This window comes from Metarhizium acridum (genome assembly GCF_019434415.1).
Source record: "Metarhizium acridum strain ARSEF 324 chromosome Unknown scaffold_380, whole genome shotgun sequence".
Classification (NCBI taxonomy): domain Eukaryota; kingdom Fungi; phylum Ascomycota; class Sordariomycetes; order Hypocreales; family Clavicipitaceae; genus Metarhizium; species Metarhizium acridum.
The window spans coordinates 161,160-182,401 of record NW_027094031.1 but is presented as its reverse complement, the minus strand read 5'-3'; the positions used below and the strand labels follow the sequence as shown (position 1 = coordinate 182,401).

Genomic DNA, 21,242 nt, shown 5'->3' with positions numbered 1-21,242 from the left:
GGCTTACGACGTGCATGTATACAATGTACAACCCAGGTCTTCTAAACACCTCGGCGTTGTCCGAGCCTTTAGCAATCCTGATCTGGATAAGGGTATCGCCTCTCAGCTGATTGAGCCTCGGGTTCCAATTTGTAATCGTTTGGATATATTCTGGGCTGCCGTTACATAGGCCCCTAGGTGCTCAAGGCGATTTGCTGCATAATAATCAATATATGTATATGTAGCTCTCTCTGTACGTAGAAAGTAAAAGCATCTTGCCTAAGGTATCTCTGCTCTAATAATGCAAAATAAAGTGCAATATACTTGTGAAGACCCTTATTTATACAAAGCAGAGGTGAGGCCTTGGCCCTGGAGGCCTATGGCCTCCACTAGGTCTCGAGCCCTTGTGTAACTATCATCAGGTTCAAGGGACGGCCCGTGCCGCAATTACGTTATTTTCGTGTAACAATATTTTATGTATTTCTCTCATATAATATGGGGGCAGCTTTCATTCTTGGAGCTCCACACTTAAAAGTGTAAAATGCAAGTTTTGCAGCTTGATGGAAAGAGCATAAATCCACAGCTTGAAGTGTTTATGCGACTTACTATAGTGCTTATCGGGTTTACCTTTTGGCCACGGAGCAAAAAGATCTAGCAATAGCGGGCCATGGCCGGAAGATTCCCGATATCCAGTAGAGAGTCGCTATTGCTGGACCTTGTTGGCCTATGGCCCCGTAGTTCGCCCCGATAGCAGCGATAAGAAGCGTGAATGATAATACGAGAGACAACTACAACAGGCCTTTATGTAGACAAAATAGACTGGGTTCAGGCAAGAACTGTACATTCATACGCAGCATCTTGTGGCTCAGAGTACGCGATAGTTGTACAAGACTAGACATGAGGGGTTGTATTTTGACGGGAGAACTACTTCTTGAGCTGCTGGATAACTTACTTGTCTTACTGACAAAAAGAAAGAGAGGCCCTAAGAAATGTGTGGTTCTTGTGCACAATAAAATCCTTTGCAATAAGACGGCTTTTTATAAAGGGACGAACCTAAGACAGCCTGGCGGGAACAGGTTCTATATGCAGCCCAATCGACCATACCCGGGGCATAATACCATAGCATACAGTGAATGACAATGACTATAACTCTTGTCAGATAAAAAACCGTCATTAAGGTTGCATTTGTTACATTCAGAATCATATCCTAGGGTTGATTGCTTCCTGCCAGCGTCCAGTAGGTGCTCGTGGGTCGAAGCATGGGAACACTCGAGAGACTTTATTCTCCGTTTATCATAGCATCAAAAAAAAATTGGAATTTTTTTGACGCTGTTGTCACCTGTTCAAGCACGAGGTCAAAACTGGCATACAGACTTGGGGAACACGTGATCTGTAAATGTCAGGTGTCACAAGGTTGGGCATTAAAGCCGTGCCTTTCTTCACTGACCGGTACCTACTCGGGTACTTCATTATTTTGTTTTCTTTTCCACCACTAACACATATATGCCAAAGTATCTTCGTTTCGCGATGCTTTGCGTTGATTTTGCCCACCTCTAACCCATCCGAGAGTTCTGAGCAGTCACACTCTCCCCATTCGACTTCCCCCCCGGCCTCTGACGAGCTCCTCTGCGATTCCACAATCACCGGCACAATGTACGAGTGTGAGAGCTGTACACGTGTGTTCAACAGCTACCGTTCTTGCGAGCAACACATGGACGCACTAGACCACTGGGCACCGCAATACGAATGTGAGACATGTACCCGAGAATTCGGATCTTGGCACGCTGCCCAGCAGCATATGGATGCACTAGATCACTGGGCACCTAAATATTCCTGCGAGACTTGTGGCTCGCAGTTCGATTCTGAGAGAGCTGCCAATCAGCATATGCAAGCCAAGGGCCACTTCAAGAATTACTGCCTCCAGTGTGACAGGTATTTTGGCAACGCAAACAGTCTCAGCATGGTTAGTTCCCCCTCGTTGCACAGCACTACACATAGCTAAGCTAATGGGCACAAAGCACCTGAATTCCAACGTCCACCGAGGAAACAACATCGAATGCCCATTTTGTAGGACGGGATATACCGCTGCAAGCAGTCTCAGCCATCATCTGGAGTCTGGATCATGCCCCAAGGCACCCAGGGTTAACAGAGAGACAATACTGTCAATGGTTCGAAAACGCGACCCCCAGGGGACTATTACCAACAAGCAGATCGAGTGGCGAAACGACTCGAGCGTCAACGTCACCTACGAAGCAACCTGTCTTGCATGGAATGGTTCAGCTTGGGAGTGCTACATCTGTCACAACGAATTTAGTACTATCATTGGATTGAACATGCACCTGAATTCACCGCGGCATAAAGGCAAAATATATCATTGCCCCAACAAGAAGGGTGCATGTGAGAAGGAGTTTGTTTCCTTGGGTGGGCTGTTTAACCACCTGGAAAGCGAATCTTGCTCGTATATTCGATTCGAGAAAGTCCAAAAGCACATCAGCAATATGTTCAGTGGACAAAAATTTATCGCCTTTCCCGATTGAGGCATATCTTTCAAAGGCATCCAGAAAGTTGAAGGCGCGGACATTCACGGTACGGCAACATGGTAAGGCGTTTGATGTATTGTATATTACATTATATTTGCGGCCAAATTGCTACCATTGCTATAGCCTGAATACATCAAATTCCTCTGAGACGATGATGTCCCGCCAATCTATATTTCTTTCAGCCCCCGCCAACGCTATTCTCGTCGTCCATATTGACTCAATCATCTCCTGAAGCACCACAAGGTTCCGAAAACCAAGTTTGCGTTGACCCCTAAACCACAAACGCACTCTATTCTGCAGCAGCGCCCCTGTACACTCTGCGCCCAACACAACTACCGGCCACAACATCATGCAGCCCAATTCACCTCTGCCAACCTTCTCAATCGATTCGAGTTCTTGTATGCCTAGTTCAACGAGAGACTGGACCGTGTCAACCGCTTCACGCCGTATACTGCGCTGAAAGAACACCAGCCCCGCATAATAAAAAACTTTGGCTGTGTGATGAAGTACCGAGCCGTGGGTTTGGCAAGGAGCCAATATCTCCTGCGGAGGCAAAGTGGGAAAATTGAGGTACTGCTGAAGCTGGAAGGTATCTAACTCCTTCTCTAGTTCTGGACTGGGATCATTCACCACGTCCCCAAGGGAATTCATGCGATCGTATGCTCGCAAAAACGACCTCGACACTCCATAGTAAGGAAACGTAAATTCTAGGCCTTCGGACGCAGTTTCATCATCAAGGAACGCCTTCATGTCATTCGGGACAGGGACCTCGCATAAAATCGCCATCGAAACCACGTGTCTCTGGAAGGCGGCCACAACCGCCTCGTCCAGCCCTCGGGCGTGAAGTTTTGCCAGATATGCCAAACCGCCAGTGACATGCGCCCGCCACCGCGTAGTCATGCCCGAGATGGCATCTGCTGTGATGCACGCCATGATGGCCATGGCAAACGATTGGTCTTGGTGATTGTCTGCCTGTGCTAGGTTGCTGCGTAAATGGCAAATGGCTTGTTGTTCGTGGTTGAGGGCAAGCATACGATCTTGCTCATTGGTTCGGTCACTTAGTTCGTAGAGATTGCTGGCGGCAGAGGCACAGAGAGCATGGAAAATGACAACATTGGAGTTTGACTCTTTTGCATTGGACATGAGGCCTTTGAGAGCCATGGGAAGCATCATGATGCGACACGGGTTGTGCGGCTCGTCAATGAGGACGAGTTTGCGGCTGGTAAAGGTCACCCAGTGATGTATCAGCCTTTTCTGACTCGATGGCATTGATAGAGCGTCCAAGTGGCGGGAGTTCCCTGGGCTCGGGTGCTTTCGACGCCGTTCAGCGACGGTGTTGGTGGGAGTTGACGGCCGGTTGTAGTCGTTGTTTGAGAGGCTTAAGAGCGTTTGTGCGACTGGTACGGTATCTCTGGCACGGCGAGTCTCTGACGCAGAGGGGCTAATTGTGCTTGATGATGGGATCCCATTCCCTCCGTCGTCGATAGTTTGATCCGCAGTGTCCCGGTATGCCGAGTCAGACGGTGTCGGGGCCGCCAGGTCAGAGGTCCCCGACGGGACAGAATCGATGGCGAATACGGAGAAACCTCCTTGGTCGAGTCGTCTCTCCAGTCCAGGAAGCCATTCATCAATGTATGATAGTGCCACGTCGACTTCTGGGGTTGGAAGCCGTGGGATGGATGAAACGCCCAAGTGCGCCAAAGCTCGCCGCGGCGTCTTGTTCAGCGAGGCAGTGTCAACGTCATGGCCCGCCTCGTCAAAGATATTCGATGAATTCAGATGGACCCAGTTCAAGCGGACGCCGTATCCTTCGCATTGGACGCCAAATAGCCGACAACGTCGACATGATGGTGCTTCTCTTTGCCACGTCAGATTCTCCTGTATCCAAGACGCTGTGCGGCAAAGAACCTACTCGTCGCATTTTACACGGCGTGCACGACAGGTCCAGCACCCGGTGAAGCATTTGGTGCGAGGTCTGTCGGCCGATTTCATGATGATGTCCGCTTCTGGGCAGCAACATGGACTCCGGGTGAGCAAGATCAAGATGGTAAGGTTGGGGTGGCTCGTTGCCTCTCTCCTTTTCTGGGATGGGATTGACAGGAAAACAAGCGACGGCGCTAACCTCTTTAGAAAGTCCTCGCAACCTGACATCGCTCATCCTTGCTGATTTTACGAACAGAAGTTCTCGGCTGTCACATCCGAAAGGGGTAATAAAGGCCATGCCGATTGGCTCGCTGTAAATTTCTCGGCCCACTTTGACGAGGCAAAATGACAGCTCGCTTGGATTTGCATATTGTTCCTTTTTTTTCGTGCAACACTGTAATTTCTTTCATCGAGATGACAGGCTGAGTTGGGCCGTTTTGTTTCACAAGTATTTATACCCTATCATGGCATCACTTAAATTTCCGTAGTCCGTGGACCCTTCTATTTTTTTTTTTTTCCTTTTCAACCTGACATCGCGACCATTACATCCCCATCCAGACGAAATGAGTCTCCGAGCCAGAGTCAACGGCCACTCCAAAGGCCAAACCATCGACACGCAAGAAAAGGAGACAACCACTTTCAATGATGGCCAATCTGAGGAATTTGAGTTTGGCGGCTCTCTTGGCGCCCTCGGACTAATGATTGGATTCCCCATCCTCATGTGGTACATGTGGATTGGTGCAACGTCCTACAACGGCAAGCTGCCTTTGCCCAAGGAAAACGAGACTTGGGCCGAATTCGCCCGCCATCTCGTCAACCTCGTCTATGAGGGCGCCTATCCTACCGCCAAAGCATGGGCCATCTACTGGGTATTCTTTGTCGTCGAAATGCTCATGTACTGCTACATGCCTGGTGTGTCCATGCAAGGTCGGCCCCTGCCTCACGAGAACTTCAAGCGTCTGCCGTACTTTTGCTCCGCGTATACCAGCTTCTACGCCACCATTGTCATTGTTGCCGCTCTTCATTTCACCAACGTCTTTCCTCTGTATACTGTTGTGGATGAGTTTGGTCCCATCATGACGGTAGCCATCCTGTCGGGGTTCATCAACAGCTTCATCGTGTACTTCCAGGCCATCCTTCGCAACAGCACGCACCGCCTGACAGGACATCCCATTTACGACTTCTTCATGGGCGCAGAGCTGAATCCTCGCATCGGCATTCTCGATTTCAAGATGTTCTATGAAGTTCGTATCCCATGGTTTATTCTGTTTCTGATTTCGTGCGGCACGGCCGCCAAGCAATACGACATGTATGGATATGTCTCTGCCGAAGTGCTGTTTCTAGTCATGGCACACTATCTCTATGCCAACGCATGCGCCAAGGGAGAAGAGCTCATCACTTCAAGCTGGTACGACGCCCGTCCGACGCATTCGCATTCTATCAACCCGCGTGCTAACGTGTTCTAGGGACATGTACTTTGAGAAGCTCGGCTTCATGCTCACGTTCTGGAACATGGCCGGCGTTCCATTTAGCTACTGCCACTGCGCAATCTACTTTGCCAATCACCACCCCTCAGAGTACCGCTGGAACCCATACGCTCTGGTCGCCCTCGTCGTTGTCTACCTCTTCATGTACTGGATGTGGGACACGTCCAACAGCCAGAAGAACGCGTTTCGTCAGATGGAGCGTCAGGGCAAGCTGACCAAGCGCAACACGTTCCCTCAACTGCCTTGGCAGATTGTCAAAAACCCCCGAACTCTAGAAACACAGGCGGGCGAGCGCATCTTGGTCGACGGCTGGTTTGGTATAATTAGAAAGCCAAACTATGTGCCGGACATGTTCTTTTCATTTTCGTGGGGGTTGATCACCGGCTTCAAGTAGGTTCCGTCGCGTGCGAGAACATGATGATGCAGCGGCTGACTATTTTTGCGTAGGAGTCCATTCCCCTGGTTTTACTCGGTCTTCTTCATGATTATGATTATCCACCGTGCCATGAGAGATATTGAGCGGTGCCGACGTAAGTATGGTGATGCTTGGAAGCAGTATGAGAAAGAAGTGCCCTATCTTTTTATTCCGGTAAGTCTATTGCTGTCCCTTGTTATATAGTACTTGCTAACATTGCACAGTATGTCATCTGAGTTGCATGCGGGTGGCCACTTGGCCACACATCGCCAGCACACATGTTACACCCAGAGGACTTGTCCAAAAAAGAGGATGGCCAGTTGAGCGCAAGTAATGAAGAAACACCGCATAGAAAGATGAAAAGCAAATCAATTTGTTGTGGAAAGTACTTCCTATCGATCGCCGAGGTCCAAGTTGGAGTATCACCTGGAAGGATTTCATTCGCGACACTGTCTGCAAACTTTGAAAGATGTGTAGTAGTAGCGCGTTTAACTTTTAATAATTAAACTCTATTCCCTTGTGTTCCACTTGGCCAATTCAAACACAATGAGAATGAGGGAAAGAGCTCGCATTGGCGTCGGCAATGCAAGGCGGTGCGATGTAATGTGGTGCCGAACTAAATCTTTCTACAACCATTGTAGTTCTCAGCAGACGATATTCCCAGTGCATGCTCACTTCAACTCGCTCAGCATTGCCAATATTATATCGAAACAAAGACTCAATTGTAATCCAGGTACACAGAATGACTGTAACTTGCTAGTTCCCCAAACATGTTGTTGAAAGCTCGACTCGAAATTCAGCTCATCACATCCCAACAGCCGCAAGATGCCAGCTACGTTTGGGCGACACTCGCAGGAAGATAACACTGGGCCTCTCCAAGACTGGTACCCAGAACCTCGTTGAAAAACCCTTCAAGCTGCCAGGAGAGAGTTAGTTGTTGACGCCGCACGCCGCCTCAAGATGTATCGTTTCATACCAAGTTGCCCGGCTGCTTTTGCCCGCAGCAGGCCGGGATTTTCAAAGAGGCCGCGCAGGCCTGCAAAAAGCCGCTGAAGTTTGTTACGCTCTGGGCGTCTATGTAGGCCGTTAGTTTACCTCTTGTGGCTTCAGGGACGAGACCACGTACAAATACTGCAATCCTGGAACCTGCCGCCGGCAAACTTGCAGCAGTTGTTCGTGTCGCTACCACATGGCTTGTAGAGGGGAAGAGTAAGAGTCTGCGGTAGGGCGGCAACGCCGACGGATGCGACGGTGAGGGCAACAAACTTCATTGGCGCAGAGTACGCGAGGCAGCCGAGACGAAACGAAGGGTTTGGTAAGAGGGAAGCTGACAGAGTTGAGGAACCGGAGCGACGAATCAGTGTTATATACTCTGACGGAGACGCGAGGCGCACAATGAGATCACGCTGCGTGGAACATGGTACCTTGTGTTCCATGGTGCGGCTGGGGCCATCGGGGCATCTTGTCACTGGTCTTTTGAGCCGACGGTTGAGACAATGGATTCCGTCTTGCTCATTCCATGAGGCGAGGCTGTCACGACGCACCGACTGACACATGCCCGAGGTCAAGCTGAGCCAATCGCTCTGCGGGAAGGCTCTCCAGATCGAATGAGACTCTCTCGGGCGGCACATCCCTTCGCGACAAGGATTCAATGGCACTCGCCTCATTTGATTCGTCTTTTGCAGACGCGTACCGCGAAAAAACGGCACAGATTCGCGTCGCTGGGTCTTCGAGAAGAAGCAAATCGAAGCTGGCTCATTCTACCCGTGGACTCGTCTCTTGCGTTATACAAGGATGATGATTACTTATCGTTGTGCAGATGTATCCGTACGACTGCCGAATAACTTCGGTGGCCGAGGGAACTCCGCCACCGTTGACGCGTTAAAGGGGAAGTTGGGGGTTCACAAGTTACTATGGTAATAACACGGGAAAAGCCCACACTCTTGCTTGCAATCAAGTCAAGTAGGAAAAGCTGAGTGTGCTAAGTTTGCTGGGGCTGTACATGCGTATGGCATGTGAATTCCAGTAGGCGCGTCGAATGCCGCGTTTCGGCCCCCACGAGGCATTCGAATGCGCGGGCCAGCCTCATTCGACTTGTTCTGGTGTTTGACGTTAAAGTTCGACAGCACCTCCAACTTGCATGCCGATTAAGCCGAGACCAGACGGGGCTCGTGTCATTCTGTGGGCGGCTACATAGACTGCCCGCTCCTCGCCTCCCTTGCATCATCTGAGATTCGAAAGGGGGGTCAATCCAGGGCTTTAGGCAGCACAGAAACCTGGAGGGAATTCGAGGGCCTGAAAGACTAAAGGACAAAACTTGACATCTACTGCGGACTAATAATACTAGATTCACCATGGAGTTTGCTGTTTCAAGTCGGCTCCGGAAAGCTATAATTTGCCGCTAAAACTTCTCGAATTTAAACATGCAGATATCAAGCTAGATGCTGGAAGGAATGGAAACCCGGTCGAGTCTGGAAACTTTGAGAAAAGGCCCTTGACTGCAAGCCACGGCAGAAAGAGCGGGAGGGCATGTCAATGATGAATATGTGCTCTCGGGGGAAGACTCGGAGAGGACAGCGGAATCCACAAACGTCATTTCACCCGCTGCTCTAATGACACGGACATTTCGTTAATTCTACTTGTTTTTCGCAAATGTCCTCAAGCCCTCAGCATGTGACTAAGAGCGTGCTATATGCTACATTCGGCTCAGGGATTCACTTGGTCTGAATCACCAGACCTGTTTGCCAGTGAGGTCCCCCCAGGTGATGATCGTGTAATTTTTGTTAAAAATACATGTCATCTGTGTCCACACCGAGAAAAAACTCCTCCAATTCAAATGCACCCGGGAATACAAAGTCGTCAAGAGGGTTACCCAGCGGTATACCGTCGTCACCGATGAGGCTACTAGGCGAGTTGCGCGCGGTTTCCGACGGAGTCATGACCGAAGCAGCAAGCTGCCTGTCAAACATCCCTCCATTTTGCGCCGTCTCCGAGGCAGAGTTGACAACGGCTTGACTGCCGGTCATAGTTCCAGTAGTATCATGGCATCTACTGCTGCACTCGTGGCCATGTTGCGCTGGATCCGACACAGGCTCCCTCCTTCCCTTGTTGAGTGTCAATTCGCCCTTCGAGTTGAATATGCGTAAAAGCCCCCTGGCAAAACTCCAGTTGCGCGCCAACACTGTCAAGGTAGCCGAGATGGATTTCAGCTTCTGTGCCGCCTTGACCACGACGAGGGGGTTGTTGGTGCTGAGCTCGTTGTTGGCCGCAACAATGGCTGTGAAGATGGCCTGGACGTCAAACAGCGACAGAGCGTAGAGTCGACGCGTCGAATAAAGGCCTTCTAGCAGCGAAACAAGACCCATGCTGGCCTCTGCACAAATGTCCAGGTTGCCAGCGGATTGTGATGGCTGATCATGACTCTTATGCTTTGGCGGCGGCCGGTGCAGCAGGAGCACGAAATTATTGTATGTGAGGTGGAGGACGGCATGCCACGTTCCGGCATTTGCGAGCGACAATTGCAAGGCGGGAGGCAGCTCCGTCGTGAAATTCGCCAAGGCCTGGTCTGCCCATTCCGTCGCCCTCATCCTCTGCTCTCTCGACGCTCGAAGCGCCCAGCGCTGTCTGAATGTTCGGGATATGATGATGCAAAGGCGGGTTTGGTGAATGACAAAGTCTGCTTCCGGTTCGCTAATGCCCTGGAAATGGACATGGTCAAGGTCGGGAACATCACAATCGTCGAGATTTCTAGAGGGGACAGTTAAAACACGATGAACGGACGGGGTGGCAGGACGGCAACTTACATAGATTGTGGGCGCCCGTAGGACAGCGAAATAAGCGTGTCGAATTGGAACAAAACCCACCATACACGGACCCAGGAGCGCTTGTGTACGTCGAGCAACCTGGCTGTCGTCGTGTCACGATGCATTCCCAGCCCCGTGGCCGTACGGGCTGCCGTGCCCATCCAGTACCATGCATTGGCGACCACTTCTTCCAGCCCGTCCGAGTACCACGTCAAGAGCAAAGCGACTTGAACATAGACCAATCTGTCTTGCTCAAATCGACAGTCTATTAGCGTCTTGGTGCGTCTAAATAGAACCGACTGAAGCTGTTTCATTTGTTCGAAATCCTCCTGAAACGACAATACGTGTGCTCCTACCAACAGCACAGCGTTTAACAACGGCAAAGATAGGGGGTTCCTTGGGTCCTTCTCTTCGAGTTGGTCGACAAAGTTTTCTTCGTCAACGATTGGCCAACCACGGTTGATGTATACAAAGTATGCCCGTACCAGCTTATCTATGAGGGGCTTTGTTGGCCGCTCTAGAGCCTCGTGCGGTATGCGATCGATGTCGTGAGCGGTATACTTGAGGTGGTATTGACGATTGCTGAAGTGGAAGATGCGATCCTGGCTCGTCTGCGATGATGTTTGCCGCACCAGATAGTTGAAGTTGGATGGCTCGGATCCAATGAAGCACATTCGGCTTTGGTGGTTCATTTGTGCGGTTCGGATAGCCTCGCCACTGACGAGATCTGCGAGATTTCCGGAATCTGGTTCAAGCCGCTCGTCTTGCGGCGTTGTACGCCGTTGATGAGCATCGTTGTTCGGACGCATGGAGCCAGGCACCTGCAGGCTGGCTCTTGATGAGCGCGTTCCAGGGTTCCCATTACCTTCAATGGCGGCGGTACTAGACGCGCGCGACCTGAGAGTTCGCAGAGGGCGTCCTGAATACAACCCTCTGGACTTTTGTTTACCTTTTTCATAGATTTGGCAACCCACCACTCTTTTGTTGCTGCAATTTGTGCAGGGGGTTCCGGTGCGGCCAACATCGCAGCGGACCTTTCGCCGATGGCAACTTACACAAGCTCGTCCTTTTGCGAACCAAGGTTAGGGACCTCCAACGATATAATGATATGAAAATGCAGCTCCTGAAGCTTCAATCGGCCATGTGAATACGTACTGTGCTGTGCCGGTCGCAGAGGGGTCTCCTGCCGCTTTGGCTCCCCGGTGTCGGCGCAAGTTGGAACCTGCTCCATCGACCGGGAAATGCCAAGAGAACACGGTTGCTTTTATCATTAATGAGTCGCGCAGGGGCAAGTTGGCAGGATTCAGGAATATGAAGTAGACCGATGCAGGAAGCAGTGTCGGCAGTTGTGACGAACCAGACAAGATTTTCAATACCCGCCCCTTGCAAGTCGGCAGAACCAACCAATCAGCATCACGTCACATCATCCAACTCCATCGAGGTCGGCAATTCTAACCAATGACAGTTCTCCGTTTGCATGTCCGAATGGGATAACAGAAGAACGGTGTAAGTGACAATCCCCGAGGGTCGGATACGGCAAGTTTCCGCGATGACTATAAGAATAACGATTCTAGAAGCCGCCAAGTCTCTAGGCGGACTTTGATGATACCAATTTCATCTGTGTTATAGTCAAAGCTTCTAAGATCCGTAGCGATGCCACAGCCAGGCACATCTCATCACCACGCCAAAGAGCTTGCCGCGAATGATGTTGCTGAGCACCTCACTTCACCCACCATTCCTACCTCTGCCGTAGATGACGTCCGCAAACCTGCAGAGTTCTCATGGGTCAGTACGAAGTCACAAACATCATTGTCCACAAACTAACATGAAACAGCCTCGCAAGATGCACATCGTCCTCGCTGGAATCACATGCACCTTCAACACCAACTTGGGATCCTCAATGCCATCAGGTGCCCTTGTGGCCATATCCAAGCAATTCTCCATCACAAACAGCCTCCATTTTGTGCTATTAAACTCCATTTACATGTCCGGGTATGTACTCGGGCCGCTGCTCTTCGGGCCAATGAGCGAATATCTCGGTCGTCGGCCCGTCCTTATTAGCACGTTTCTCGGATATCTAATCTTCATGGCTGCCTGCTCGGTAGCTCCATCGTTTACAGCGCTGGTAATTTTTCGACTTCTATGTGGCATCTGTGCCTCCGCCCCGCACAGCGTCATTGGCGGTCTCTACTCGGATATTTTCGACAACCCTTCTCATCGGGGCACTGCAATGTCTCTTTACATGTCGGCGACGAATGTAGGACCACTTATGGGGCCTCTCATATCCGGATTCTCCTCTCAGATCTCGTGGCGCTGGCCGTTTTTGTTGGCAGTTTTTATTGCACTGCCCGGGCTGCCTCTTGTGCTTTTGATGCCCGAGACATTTGCGCCGGTTCTCTGCAGAAGAGCAATCCGAAAGTACAAGCGAGAAGGAGGAATGGCAAACACTGCTGACGTCACATTCAATGACCGTGTTCTGGATCCTCGCAAGGTTTTCGTCCGTCCCGCAAAGCTCATCACCACGGAGCCGATTCTTCTCTTTACAGCTTTGTACATTGCTCTTGCATATGCCATCATGTATCTCACATTTCAAGCGTATCCCATTATCTACCAAGGTTAGTTACATCATTGCGATTGATGTATTTGGCTTTAATACAGTGGGAATGTTCCGGCATTGGATAGTACTAATTAGACTTAGATCACTATGGCCTTTCTCCCGGTGTGGCTGGGCTAGCGTATCTGCCGAGTACGTGATGTAGATATAGAATTTTTGCCAAAAGAAATAGGGGAAAAATGTGCTAACCCATCTACATAGTCTTGGTTGGCGTCTTTGTCGCATTCTTTCTTGGTTTGGCCTATACTTGGTGGCACGATAAGGCTTGTGCTGCTGGGAAACAGTGGACTCGACGAGAGGTATATCGGCGGCTTCCCATAGCGTGTTTTGCGGCACCATGGTACGTGTCTATTACCCCACAAGCTTGATCCAGTCTCATGGAACTAATTAAATGACCAAGGCTTGTCATTTCCTCGTTTTGGGTAGGGTGGACTGCCTGGCCCGGGTCAATAGCCCCAATTGTCCCCATGATCGGCGGCCTCTTCTTTGGTCTAGGTTCCCAGTTGCTTTACATCGCCATGATCAACTACATTACAGACATTTACCGTGACAGATCAGCCTCGGCACATGCGGCTGCTAGCGTGACAAGGTCAATTGGAGCTGTGCTTCTCCCCTTTGCGGCTAGGCCAATGTACAGAGACCTAGGAATTCATTGGGCCCCATCGTTGTTGGGATTCTTGTCTTTATTGATGGGGATTATTCCATTTGCTCTTATCCGCTACGGTGATGCGTTAGTTCAAAAAAGCAGGGCCAAGAAATAACAGACATGAATAAGACATGAATCACGATAGATGTAGTTTCTTTTATTAGAAAAGCTTCTTAGCTGCTACTAGAGGATTTCTAAATATCAAAATAGCCTGGGAGGCCAAGCTTGGCCAGTGTTGTTGTTTATGACATTTGATAACACGCTTACCTTCAAGGTGTGTCCCGCAGTGGTAGCAGATGAAGTTATCGGCCAATTTAAAGCTCGTCTCAGCTCCACTGTGAGTATATGAGCATTCTTATTAACATAATTGGATGGAAAATGACATTCTCCATTGGGACTTTTAGGCCTGAAGGATTGACTCGCAACAGGTCCCAGATTGGCGCTGTCGAAAAGCCAAGTTAGAGAAGCAATGCAGCTACGAAGTAAAAGGTAGAGTAATCAATTCTGATAGTTATTATAATGGTTGGTATATTCGCTCTTGATCATGGCCATGATGTCAGCGGAATATAAGGGGGTATAATTGCTATTCAATTAAAGCGCGTTCTTTTTCGTGATACATGAGCTATCTAAGATACCGAAAAAGTTGGAAAAAACGAGAAAAATCAAAATGAACTAGAACTATATACATGATACTAAACCTTGCCCTACTGTAGGGCCGCAATATCCTCGTAGAAGTGATTTGGAGGGTCTAAGACTATTGGTTCTCCAACAGGCAGGCTACGGGTGACAAGCTTTCCATATGCCATGGCTCCATATAAAACCGGTACATGATGCCGCGTAGCAAACAGTAAAATAGCCCGCTGCCGGCGGAAAGAGTATACAAGAGCCAATTATCTCAACCATAGATGCAACTGCCGAGCACATATCGGTCTGGGCATTGCTGACACGATCTTTGTTGCTCATTTATAACAGCTCCATCAGTGTTCAGGATACAGACGTCATGTAAAGTGACCTCTCCAAGTTAACGGACAAAATTCAGATGGACGTAGACCTCTTCATCTTTATGACATTTAATTGTAAGCCGTCCAATAGACTCGTGGATAGACATGCGGTCGATTATAGCTAGTGTTCCTTTCGCCGGGATGAGGAGATGGAAGACAATCGCATCCGCTTCTTCTCTGGGCATCGTGCTCGGAGAGTTTCGCGATTGGCCCACATGAGACTGAATAGGACCTGTAAGTCGGAACTATAACCGCCAAAAGACGAAGGCAGGGGTTGCTTGCTTATTTTTTCTTCGAATTCCACATCAGCCATGATCGATGGGTTGTATAAATGGAAGGCATGGCGGCCGACAGATTCCGCCCCTCCGTCATCGTTGATCTCCGTTTTCAGAAATTTGTAGATGAAAGCCCCATAACCTTCGTTTTTTCCAGCCAGCTATCATGGCGTTCGACTGTGTGCTAAGCTCATCCCGTATGCCTTGAACATGTGTGCCCATGTTTCGCAGCTCAGTACTGTCTTGGCCAATAGAATAGGCCCTATGATGGCACTCGCAGCAAAGACTGATGTAAACGCATTGTTCGCGTTAAAGCCGCTGGCGGGGATATGGACTTGTCTGGGATAGATAGTCGCACTATTGTTCAGCGCGTTGTCTGCATTGCGGAGTTGATTCGCTACTGATCCGTTTCGTGCGACTCGATTCGTGTGAAGTTGATCGAGAATTCCGGCTATTGTAGCTGAATTAGCAATGGTTGTAACCACTCCCCATGGCGGCCATAGCTCTCGTACCGCGCAAAAGATGGATATATTATATGAAAAGAAATCACCGGTTTTTAAGAAGGGACGAGGTGGCATGGGCGGGGTGAAATGCTCATACATGTGTAGTGTCCAGACCACAACTCAGCCTGGCCACTCTCACGTTAGCTGGTGTTTCTGAACTTGCATGAGTGGTGGGACATGATTACTTAAAGAACATTAATTAATCCATGGCAAAGTATGATTCCTCACACCCCGTTTCTCTGTAACAATGGGGTGTTCTCCCGCCGCAAAGACCGCTTACGTATATCTCGAGTTTGGTGGATAACAAACGCGGTAAATACAACTGCCAACGCCGTCCCTGCAGCTGCCATGGCAATATTCATAGGAACAGGATCTCCATTGAACATGTTATTTGTAAATGTGTCAATCAAGGGCTGGGTGAAGTTGATAACCCCAGAGAGACATATGATTGTGCCGTAGATGCGGCCAAAGGTAGCGTATCCAAAGACGTTGGCGGCAATGTGTCTAAAGGCACATACATTAGCCCTCTTGGGTGACTATTCATCAGAGATTACAAGACCTACGATATAACAGAATAGTAAAACGGTCGAAATGTCACGAAAAGCAAGACTGTCGCGATTGCAGCCCACGGTTCTGAAATGCAATTCAGTACCCCTATGCTGGCAACATAGACAGTCAACAGGACCAGAAGGCCTGCAACGCTCAGCGTATTCAGAATCACTGCAATTGCAGGAGTGGCAGCAATGCCACCAATCGGCAGGGCCGCGTTGAAAAGGGCTGTTATCCGGTCCGCGTCTTGCGGACCCAACATGTACGTGTATTGGCTTGTCACCGTGGCAATAAAGTAGTTCATCCGCAACATCTGAAAAGCCGTGATGAGAAGCAAAAGAATGAACCAAGGAGTCCGCATTTGATCTTTGACAGATAAACCGTGCAGTATACCCCATGCCTCATCATGGATCTGCAGCGACGTTCTTCGCTCGATTCGATCATGGCGCTCTTCTGCATCACCCGTCACTTTCTCAATCTGCCCAATCTTGGCTCTGCGTTTATCAGCGCGCTGGCTTCGTATTCTGGAAAGAGTCAAACCATCAGGCACCTCGTCATCGGAAACGTGTACATCTCGAGCGCTGTCGTTTGCGTGCTCCAGTTTCTTTTCCAGTTCTGGCATGGTGTGATATCGCTGTTTGGGCATGATGGTCCATTCAGCGAGCAGGATAGCCGCGGGTACTGAGAGATACACAGTGAAGAACTTTTCTGGTGTGAATGTCGCGTTTGTGGCCTTCCAGATGGCTTGGTAGACGAGGAATACTGCAGATGAGGCGTCAAAAGAGCATGTGACCAGCGCAACAATTACACCGGAATGCTTTGGAAACGCGTTGGACAACTGGAAAGTGGGGAGGAAGAGGAACGTTCCGCCGAGACTTAGGAAAAAGTTTGAGAAGATGAAGGGGTCGATAAAGCGAATGTGGCGGTGGGATATAAAGAACAGGGCGCCGAGGGCGAGAAACGTTGCGGCAAAGGTGGTGCATATTCGCCGACCGTAGGTGTCTAGGACGTAGCCAGCAAAGAGGCTCGACACGTTGGTCGTTATGGAAGCTGTTATGAAGAGAAGATTGATTCGCAGGTCTTGCTCGGGACATGTATGGTGTCTCTGGGGACTGGATTTGTTTGATTTGGCGCAGAGCTCGTGGTATACCCCCCGGGCGATAAGTACGGGTTTGAGGGCTGCGAAGCCAAACACTATTCCGGATGCAAGGAAACAAAACGTCACTCCCAGACCGACTTGTGCTGTATGATAGTTGGTATATTGCTAGCGAAACAAAGTCCAGAGGTCATTGCGTACCGACTCTTCGCAACGTTGGCGTTTTATAAGCCGCAGATCGAGGCGGTTTCGCTTCTACTGGTGGCTCCGCCGGCGCAAATGCGTCAAAGCTCATTCGTCGCCAACATCGTGGATTTACGAGAGCCTCGTCGGATTGCTGGCAGTCTGGGGCGTCGAATCCATCTTCGGGTGCGAGATGCTGTGCGAGAGACATAGCTGCGATGGTGTGCAATATGTGGATGTGAGGGACAGCAGGGTATTAGCAGGGAAGATGTAGTTATTGCTTGTTAATTTGAGATTCTACCTACCGATGAATGAATACTTTTACACGAATCCCTGAACATAATAACGTCGTTAATGCCCTTACGTCACTGTTACGTCAGGCGGGGAGGGCAAGATGCCTGTTATTATGTTATTATATATGGGTCCCCGGTGGTCGATACAAGATCACCCGGGTGTTGGAACCCTAGAGTAATAATGGTACTTGAACAAGAAAATTACGGCCGTTATTTTAGAATCGTTTGTACCTGTACGGTAGTTGTGCCCTGGAGCCTCAAGTGTCTGCGGGAAAAACTAGACCGCCAACGTGACAGAATACCGCTTTCTCTTTGCCTCGGGAGCTTTAAGAAGTTCTTCTAGTCACGAGAGGTATCAAGAGTTAAATAGGTATGGAAAGCTGTGTGGAACGCCTTTCCTAGTGCTCGCCACTCATACGTTGTTGTCGAAGTCGGATGTACGGCTGGCATGACAAAGTAGGAAATAACTATAACAAAACACTAGAGAATATAGCTACTCTTATATGTGAGTAAGACACTATTTTACGAGCTATTCTAACTAGATTTACTGCTTCTAATTTCCGCCGCCGCACGTTCATATGGTCTGTTTCAGATTCCTATCAAAACCCAGCCCCCCACAGGGAGGGGCTCCGTCAGTAACCCCCAAGATTAAACCTGTGCATATTTTTTAATATATATTGAAAATGCCGTATTACTGATGAGAAACCTATGATTGACATCGAATTCCTAGTACTTCCGGAACAACATCTCAAAGAAATCTTCCCTCACTGCAGAACAACATTCACATAGCGACATAAGCATCGTAAAGACTGTTGCTTTCATCTTAATCGTACTGGATCGTGATTACCGTGGTAAATCCTCTCCAGGCCGGAGAGCGCGATGTATCATCTTGAACTCAAAGGATAGCCGCAAAACAGAAGAAATCCCAACTCTTTCAGTTGATGCCCAGTCGGGTGAGGTGCTAGCATCGAATGCTATTGCCGCAGTCCGTCATTAGGTAGTCACCTCTGAACTAGAATAAGTCGCAGAAAATTATGGTACTATTCATCAACAATTTGGCACAAGCTGCTAGAACTTGGTGCTCACTTTGTGTCAAGCTCGCTTCGATAGCGGCCCTCTGCTCTTTTCCTAGGTAGTTATGTGTCCACAACTTCACTTCCAGACTACGGAGGCCGGCCATAGCGAACTCAGGAGGCTGCTGTTAAAACAGGCGGTAGCCCTCGGCCAAAGACGTCGTCAAACCGCGTAAAGTCATTTCCTCCAGTCGACCCTCACATTCTTCGTAGCCTAACTTCTTCACAAACACGGTATTCTATTACGGTCTGATTCCCGGAGCGTTGGGATCAAAAGTAAGAATATGGCCTGATTTCGTTCGTTAGCGCAAGACTTGGACACACACCACACCCACGACTTGGAACCAGCATCGTACAAGCACGAATCTCCACTACAGAGCGGCTTGACTATTAGCTAAGCCCAGTTTCAGATACGCTATTGGACACGCGGCTCCGTCATGAAGCCGTCACCAAAATACTGCTACGTATTGGGATGAAGCGTAGCTAGATCAACCCATCTGTTAGTACAGTTCTTACCTTCCGGCATCCCGTACAAATATCACCCTAGATTAAGCTCCTTCCAGTCGTGACACTGCAGCTTGCGGCAATTCTTGAAATTTGGCCAATTTATATTATTAACTTTATATGTAATAAAAGCTATAGCTTACGCCAGCTGAATGATAAAAAATTATTAAAGCACAAACATCCCTAGCGTAGCTTTTCCCATAATCCAACACATTTTCCCGTCCTTCTCAATACGGTACTTGGTTGCGGCATGTAGACTGCCTCCTGTAGCTGGGATAGCAGTAATTGTAATGGAAACCCCGACCTCACGGCGACATGGAGGTAATGAGCACGTTCTTGCCGTTCTAATGGGCTGTTGTCAGGGAGTGAGGCGCGACGCCAGCAATACACAAAGTGGCCTGATTCCCCATACCCCATTGCCTCTTGAAGAACTTTAGACAATACTAATTGGACAGTTGATTTCCCGCGTTGTGGCAGGGAGAACTTGTAACGAGCCACATACGTCAGGTTTACATCATGTATCCTCTGGTGCGGTATCATTATCCTACCACAACTCGTAGGTATGGAGGGCGGCTTGGTGGTCAGTAAACGTCACTAAAATGCGAATCAAATTTTGCATCTGCCCATTGTTTCCACGACCAATGCGTCTCCGCACACGAAGCCATATCGTCAGAAGCAGAGCTCCGCAGCGGCCCGTGATTTGTCAATGTATGCCAGCCAGGCGTGTCGAGTCAGGGGAGTGTGCCTTCCACGGCATAAGAAGGTTAGGCAGCCCCTTGAGACTTCTATTGGTCAACCTATGACGCATGATTTACATACAGGACAGGTGTCGTGGCTAAAGAACCACTGACCAAAGCAACTGGAGTGGAATATGTGCTCGCACTGCAGTTGCCGGATTTCATCCTCGTCCAACATGGGCTCCAAGCAAATTGCACTGGGTGGTGTCAGAAGATGAACAGAGCGGATGCAGCATTGGAATCATGTGCGCACCAGGTATCAAAGCCGGATCCGATCTTGGCTACTTCACTCGTTTCGATCCGCCACTTCTTGTAAGTTGTTGTAGGGGCAACTCGGTCCAGCGACGGCTCAATGTTGCTGTCGATGGTCCGGTCGGATCCATCGTCGCTGGAAGTAGTCTCATACCTTGCAGTCACAACATCTGGATTGAGATGTCGGCATCTTGAGGCATTTTAGCATATACCCCCGCACAGCTGGATGAGACTGGGGTACTAACATTACATGAAATAGTAGTGCCAGGGCAAATACAATAAGTAGGATGAGACCCAGTGGCAAGTCCGTGGTCGGTGCGGGATGGTTCTGAGTCCTGTTCAGTAGACTTGTAGGAGTAGCGACTACCATGTTGAAGAGGTTGACTCCATGATATTGGTCGGGGGCGATGAGATTATGGGTGAGAGAAGTATGAGAAAAATTACAGGTATATAGTCAAGAGATCTTTATAGAAGTAGCCAATTGCCCCTGAGCTCAGAATCGCCCTTTTTTTCACAAAGCAAGGTCCATTGGTCAAAGGCCATGAAGGGTCATGAAGGCCACGCTCTATTTGCGCGTAGAATACACGAAAGCGGGCGCGCCACAATGTTGAGGTCCACAAAAATGCTGGCTATGAACAGGTAAAATTGCGAAGTTCGCAATACGTCGCACCAAATTTCAGGTTTCTTCCCCATGGCGAGTGGCGAGTGTTGGCCAGTGGGATTGCTGAGACGCATAAGCGATGGCTGCCTCGAATTGTCTCAGGAGTCCAATAGCTAGCAACTACATCTTCTGATGTCAGTTTGCCCTTTGTTGCAGTGCCAGATCAAAATTGTGTAAATCTCCCTATTCCGGTCTCATGTTAGACACGTGCCGAAAATCGCAGCCGTAGGTTGCAAATCCGGCAATTCACACGATTGCGGAGATTGTTTCTGAATGTAATCTTCTTTTACAAGCATGCATACGATTAATACTGAAGTGCGTTGTTATTACAAACCACACGAGCACTTTACATCACAGAGACCATGTGGACACTTCACTCAAGTGTCCCACAGCTCGACTATTTGAGGCAGCCAATACAAAAAAAAGATGCTTTAATCTTCTATCTGAAGAGTGGAATAATAGGAAAACTAAATACGTGTCGTAATACTGCTACTTGCTAGACGGTAGTAGAATAATAGTTCTCTCCTTTAATAAGCGATTTGGCCTTGACACCAGGGTAGGTCTATTGGCAGGTCAGATAAGTCCTACGCTTATTTCTTTCCGACCAAGTAGAACGCCTTTTAAGCTGAATCAATACTACTTCGCCAGGATGCCTACTATCCGTGATGTTCGGACCACTTAATGCAGGCACGCAGATTTCCAAGAGGG

At 49.2% G+C, this 21,242-nt stretch overlaps 8 protein-coding genes across 9 annotated transcripts; 3 read left to right on the top strand and 5 right to left on the bottom strand.

The window, feature by feature from the left end:
* Nucleotides 1-1,630: 1,630 nt before the first annotated feature.
* On the top strand, nt 1,631-2,516 carry J3458_016202 (uncharacterized protein; the record flags this gene model as incomplete). The annotated part of the gene is made up of 2 exons (XM_007815117.2): nt 1,631-1,942; nt 1,998-2,516. The coding sequence occupies 2 exons, from the start codon at nt 1,631-1,633 to the stop codon at nt 2,514-2,516; spliced, it is 831 nt and encodes a 276-aa protein (XP_007813308.2).
* Nucleotides 2,517-2,636: 120 nt separating this feature from the next.
* On the bottom strand, nt 2,637-4,511 carry ARG81_1 (arginine metabolism regulation protein II; the record flags this gene model as incomplete). Its single annotated transcript, XM_066120940.1, has 2 exons — nt 2,637-4,377; nt 4,432-4,511. 2 exons carry the CDS (start codon nt 4,509-4,511, stop codon nt 2,637-2,639), a joined length of 1,821 nt encoding a protein of 606 aa, XP_065974065.1.
* Nucleotides 4,512-5,005: 494 nt separating this feature from the next.
* On the top strand, nt 5,006-6,580 carry ERG4_3 (C-24(28) sterol reductase; the record flags this gene model as incomplete). Its single annotated transcript, XM_007815119.2, has 4 exons — nt 5,006-5,850; nt 5,909-6,319; nt 6,377-6,518; nt 6,569-6,580. 4 exons carry the CDS (start codon nt 5,006-5,008, stop codon nt 6,578-6,580), a joined length of 1,410 nt encoding a protein of 469 aa, XP_007813310.2.
* On the bottom strand, nt 6,503-8,062 carry J3458_016199 (uncharacterized protein). The gene is made up of 3 exons (XM_066120939.1): nt 7,471-8,062; nt 7,321-7,418; nt 6,503-7,260 (listed from the first exon to the last, which is right to left on the bottom strand). Exons 1-3 carry the CDS (start codon nt 8,009-8,011, stop codon nt 7,177-7,179), a joined length of 723 nt encoding a protein of 240 aa, XP_065974064.1. The 5' UTR covers nt 8,012-8,062; the 3' UTR covers nt 6,503-7,176.
* A 366-nt stretch (nt 8,063-8,428) lies between these two features.
* On the bottom strand, nt 8,429-11,415 carry J3458_016198 (uncharacterized protein). 2 transcript variants are annotated; one of them, XM_066120937.1, is made up of 3 exons: nt 11,303-11,415; nt 10,148-11,213; nt 8,429-10,091 (listed from the first exon to the last, which is right to left on the bottom strand). In XM_066120937.1, exons 1-3 carry the CDS (start codon nt 11,376-11,378, stop codon nt 9,128-9,130), a joined length of 2,106 nt encoding a protein of 701 aa, XP_065974062.1. In that variant the 5' UTR covers nt 11,379-11,415; the 3' UTR covers nt 8,429-9,127. The 2 variants fall into 2 exon arrangements, with proteins under 2 accessions (XP_065974062.1, XP_065974063.1); XM_066120938.1 differs by having other exon boundaries at nt 10,148-11,415.
* Nucleotides 11,416-11,697: 282 nt separating this feature from the next.
* On the top strand, nt 11,698-13,523 carry J3458_016197 (uncharacterized protein). The gene is made up of 5 exons (XM_066120936.1): nt 11,698-11,932; nt 11,982-12,762; nt 12,846-12,893; nt 12,963-13,101; nt 13,162-13,523. The coding sequence occupies exons 1-5, from the start codon at nt 11,801-11,803 to the stop codon at nt 13,520-13,522; spliced, it is 1,461 nt and encodes a 486-aa protein (XP_065974061.1). The 5' UTR covers nt 11,698-11,800; the 3' UTR covers nt 13,523.
* Nucleotides 13,524-15,410: 1,887 nt separating this feature from the next.
* On the bottom strand, nt 15,411-17,225 carry J3458_016196 (uncharacterized protein; the record flags this gene model as incomplete). Its single annotated transcript, XM_066120935.1, has 3 exons — nt 15,411-15,690; nt 15,750-16,977; nt 17,033-17,225. The coding sequence occupies 3 exons, from the start codon at nt 17,223-17,225 to the stop codon at nt 15,411-15,413; spliced, it is 1,701 nt and encodes a 566-aa protein (XP_065974060.1).
* Nucleotides 17,226-19,577: 2,352 nt separating this feature from the next.
* On the bottom strand, nt 19,578-20,403 carry J3458_016195 (uncharacterized protein). The gene is made up of 3 exons (XM_066120934.1): nt 20,119-20,403; nt 19,875-20,063; nt 19,578-19,818 (listed from the first exon to the last, which is right to left on the bottom strand). Exons 1-3 carry the CDS (start codon nt 20,241-20,243, stop codon nt 19,677-19,679), a joined length of 456 nt encoding a protein of 151 aa, XP_065974059.1. The 5' UTR covers nt 20,244-20,403; the 3' UTR covers nt 19,578-19,676.
* Nucleotides 20,404-21,242: the final 839 nt, after the last annotated feature.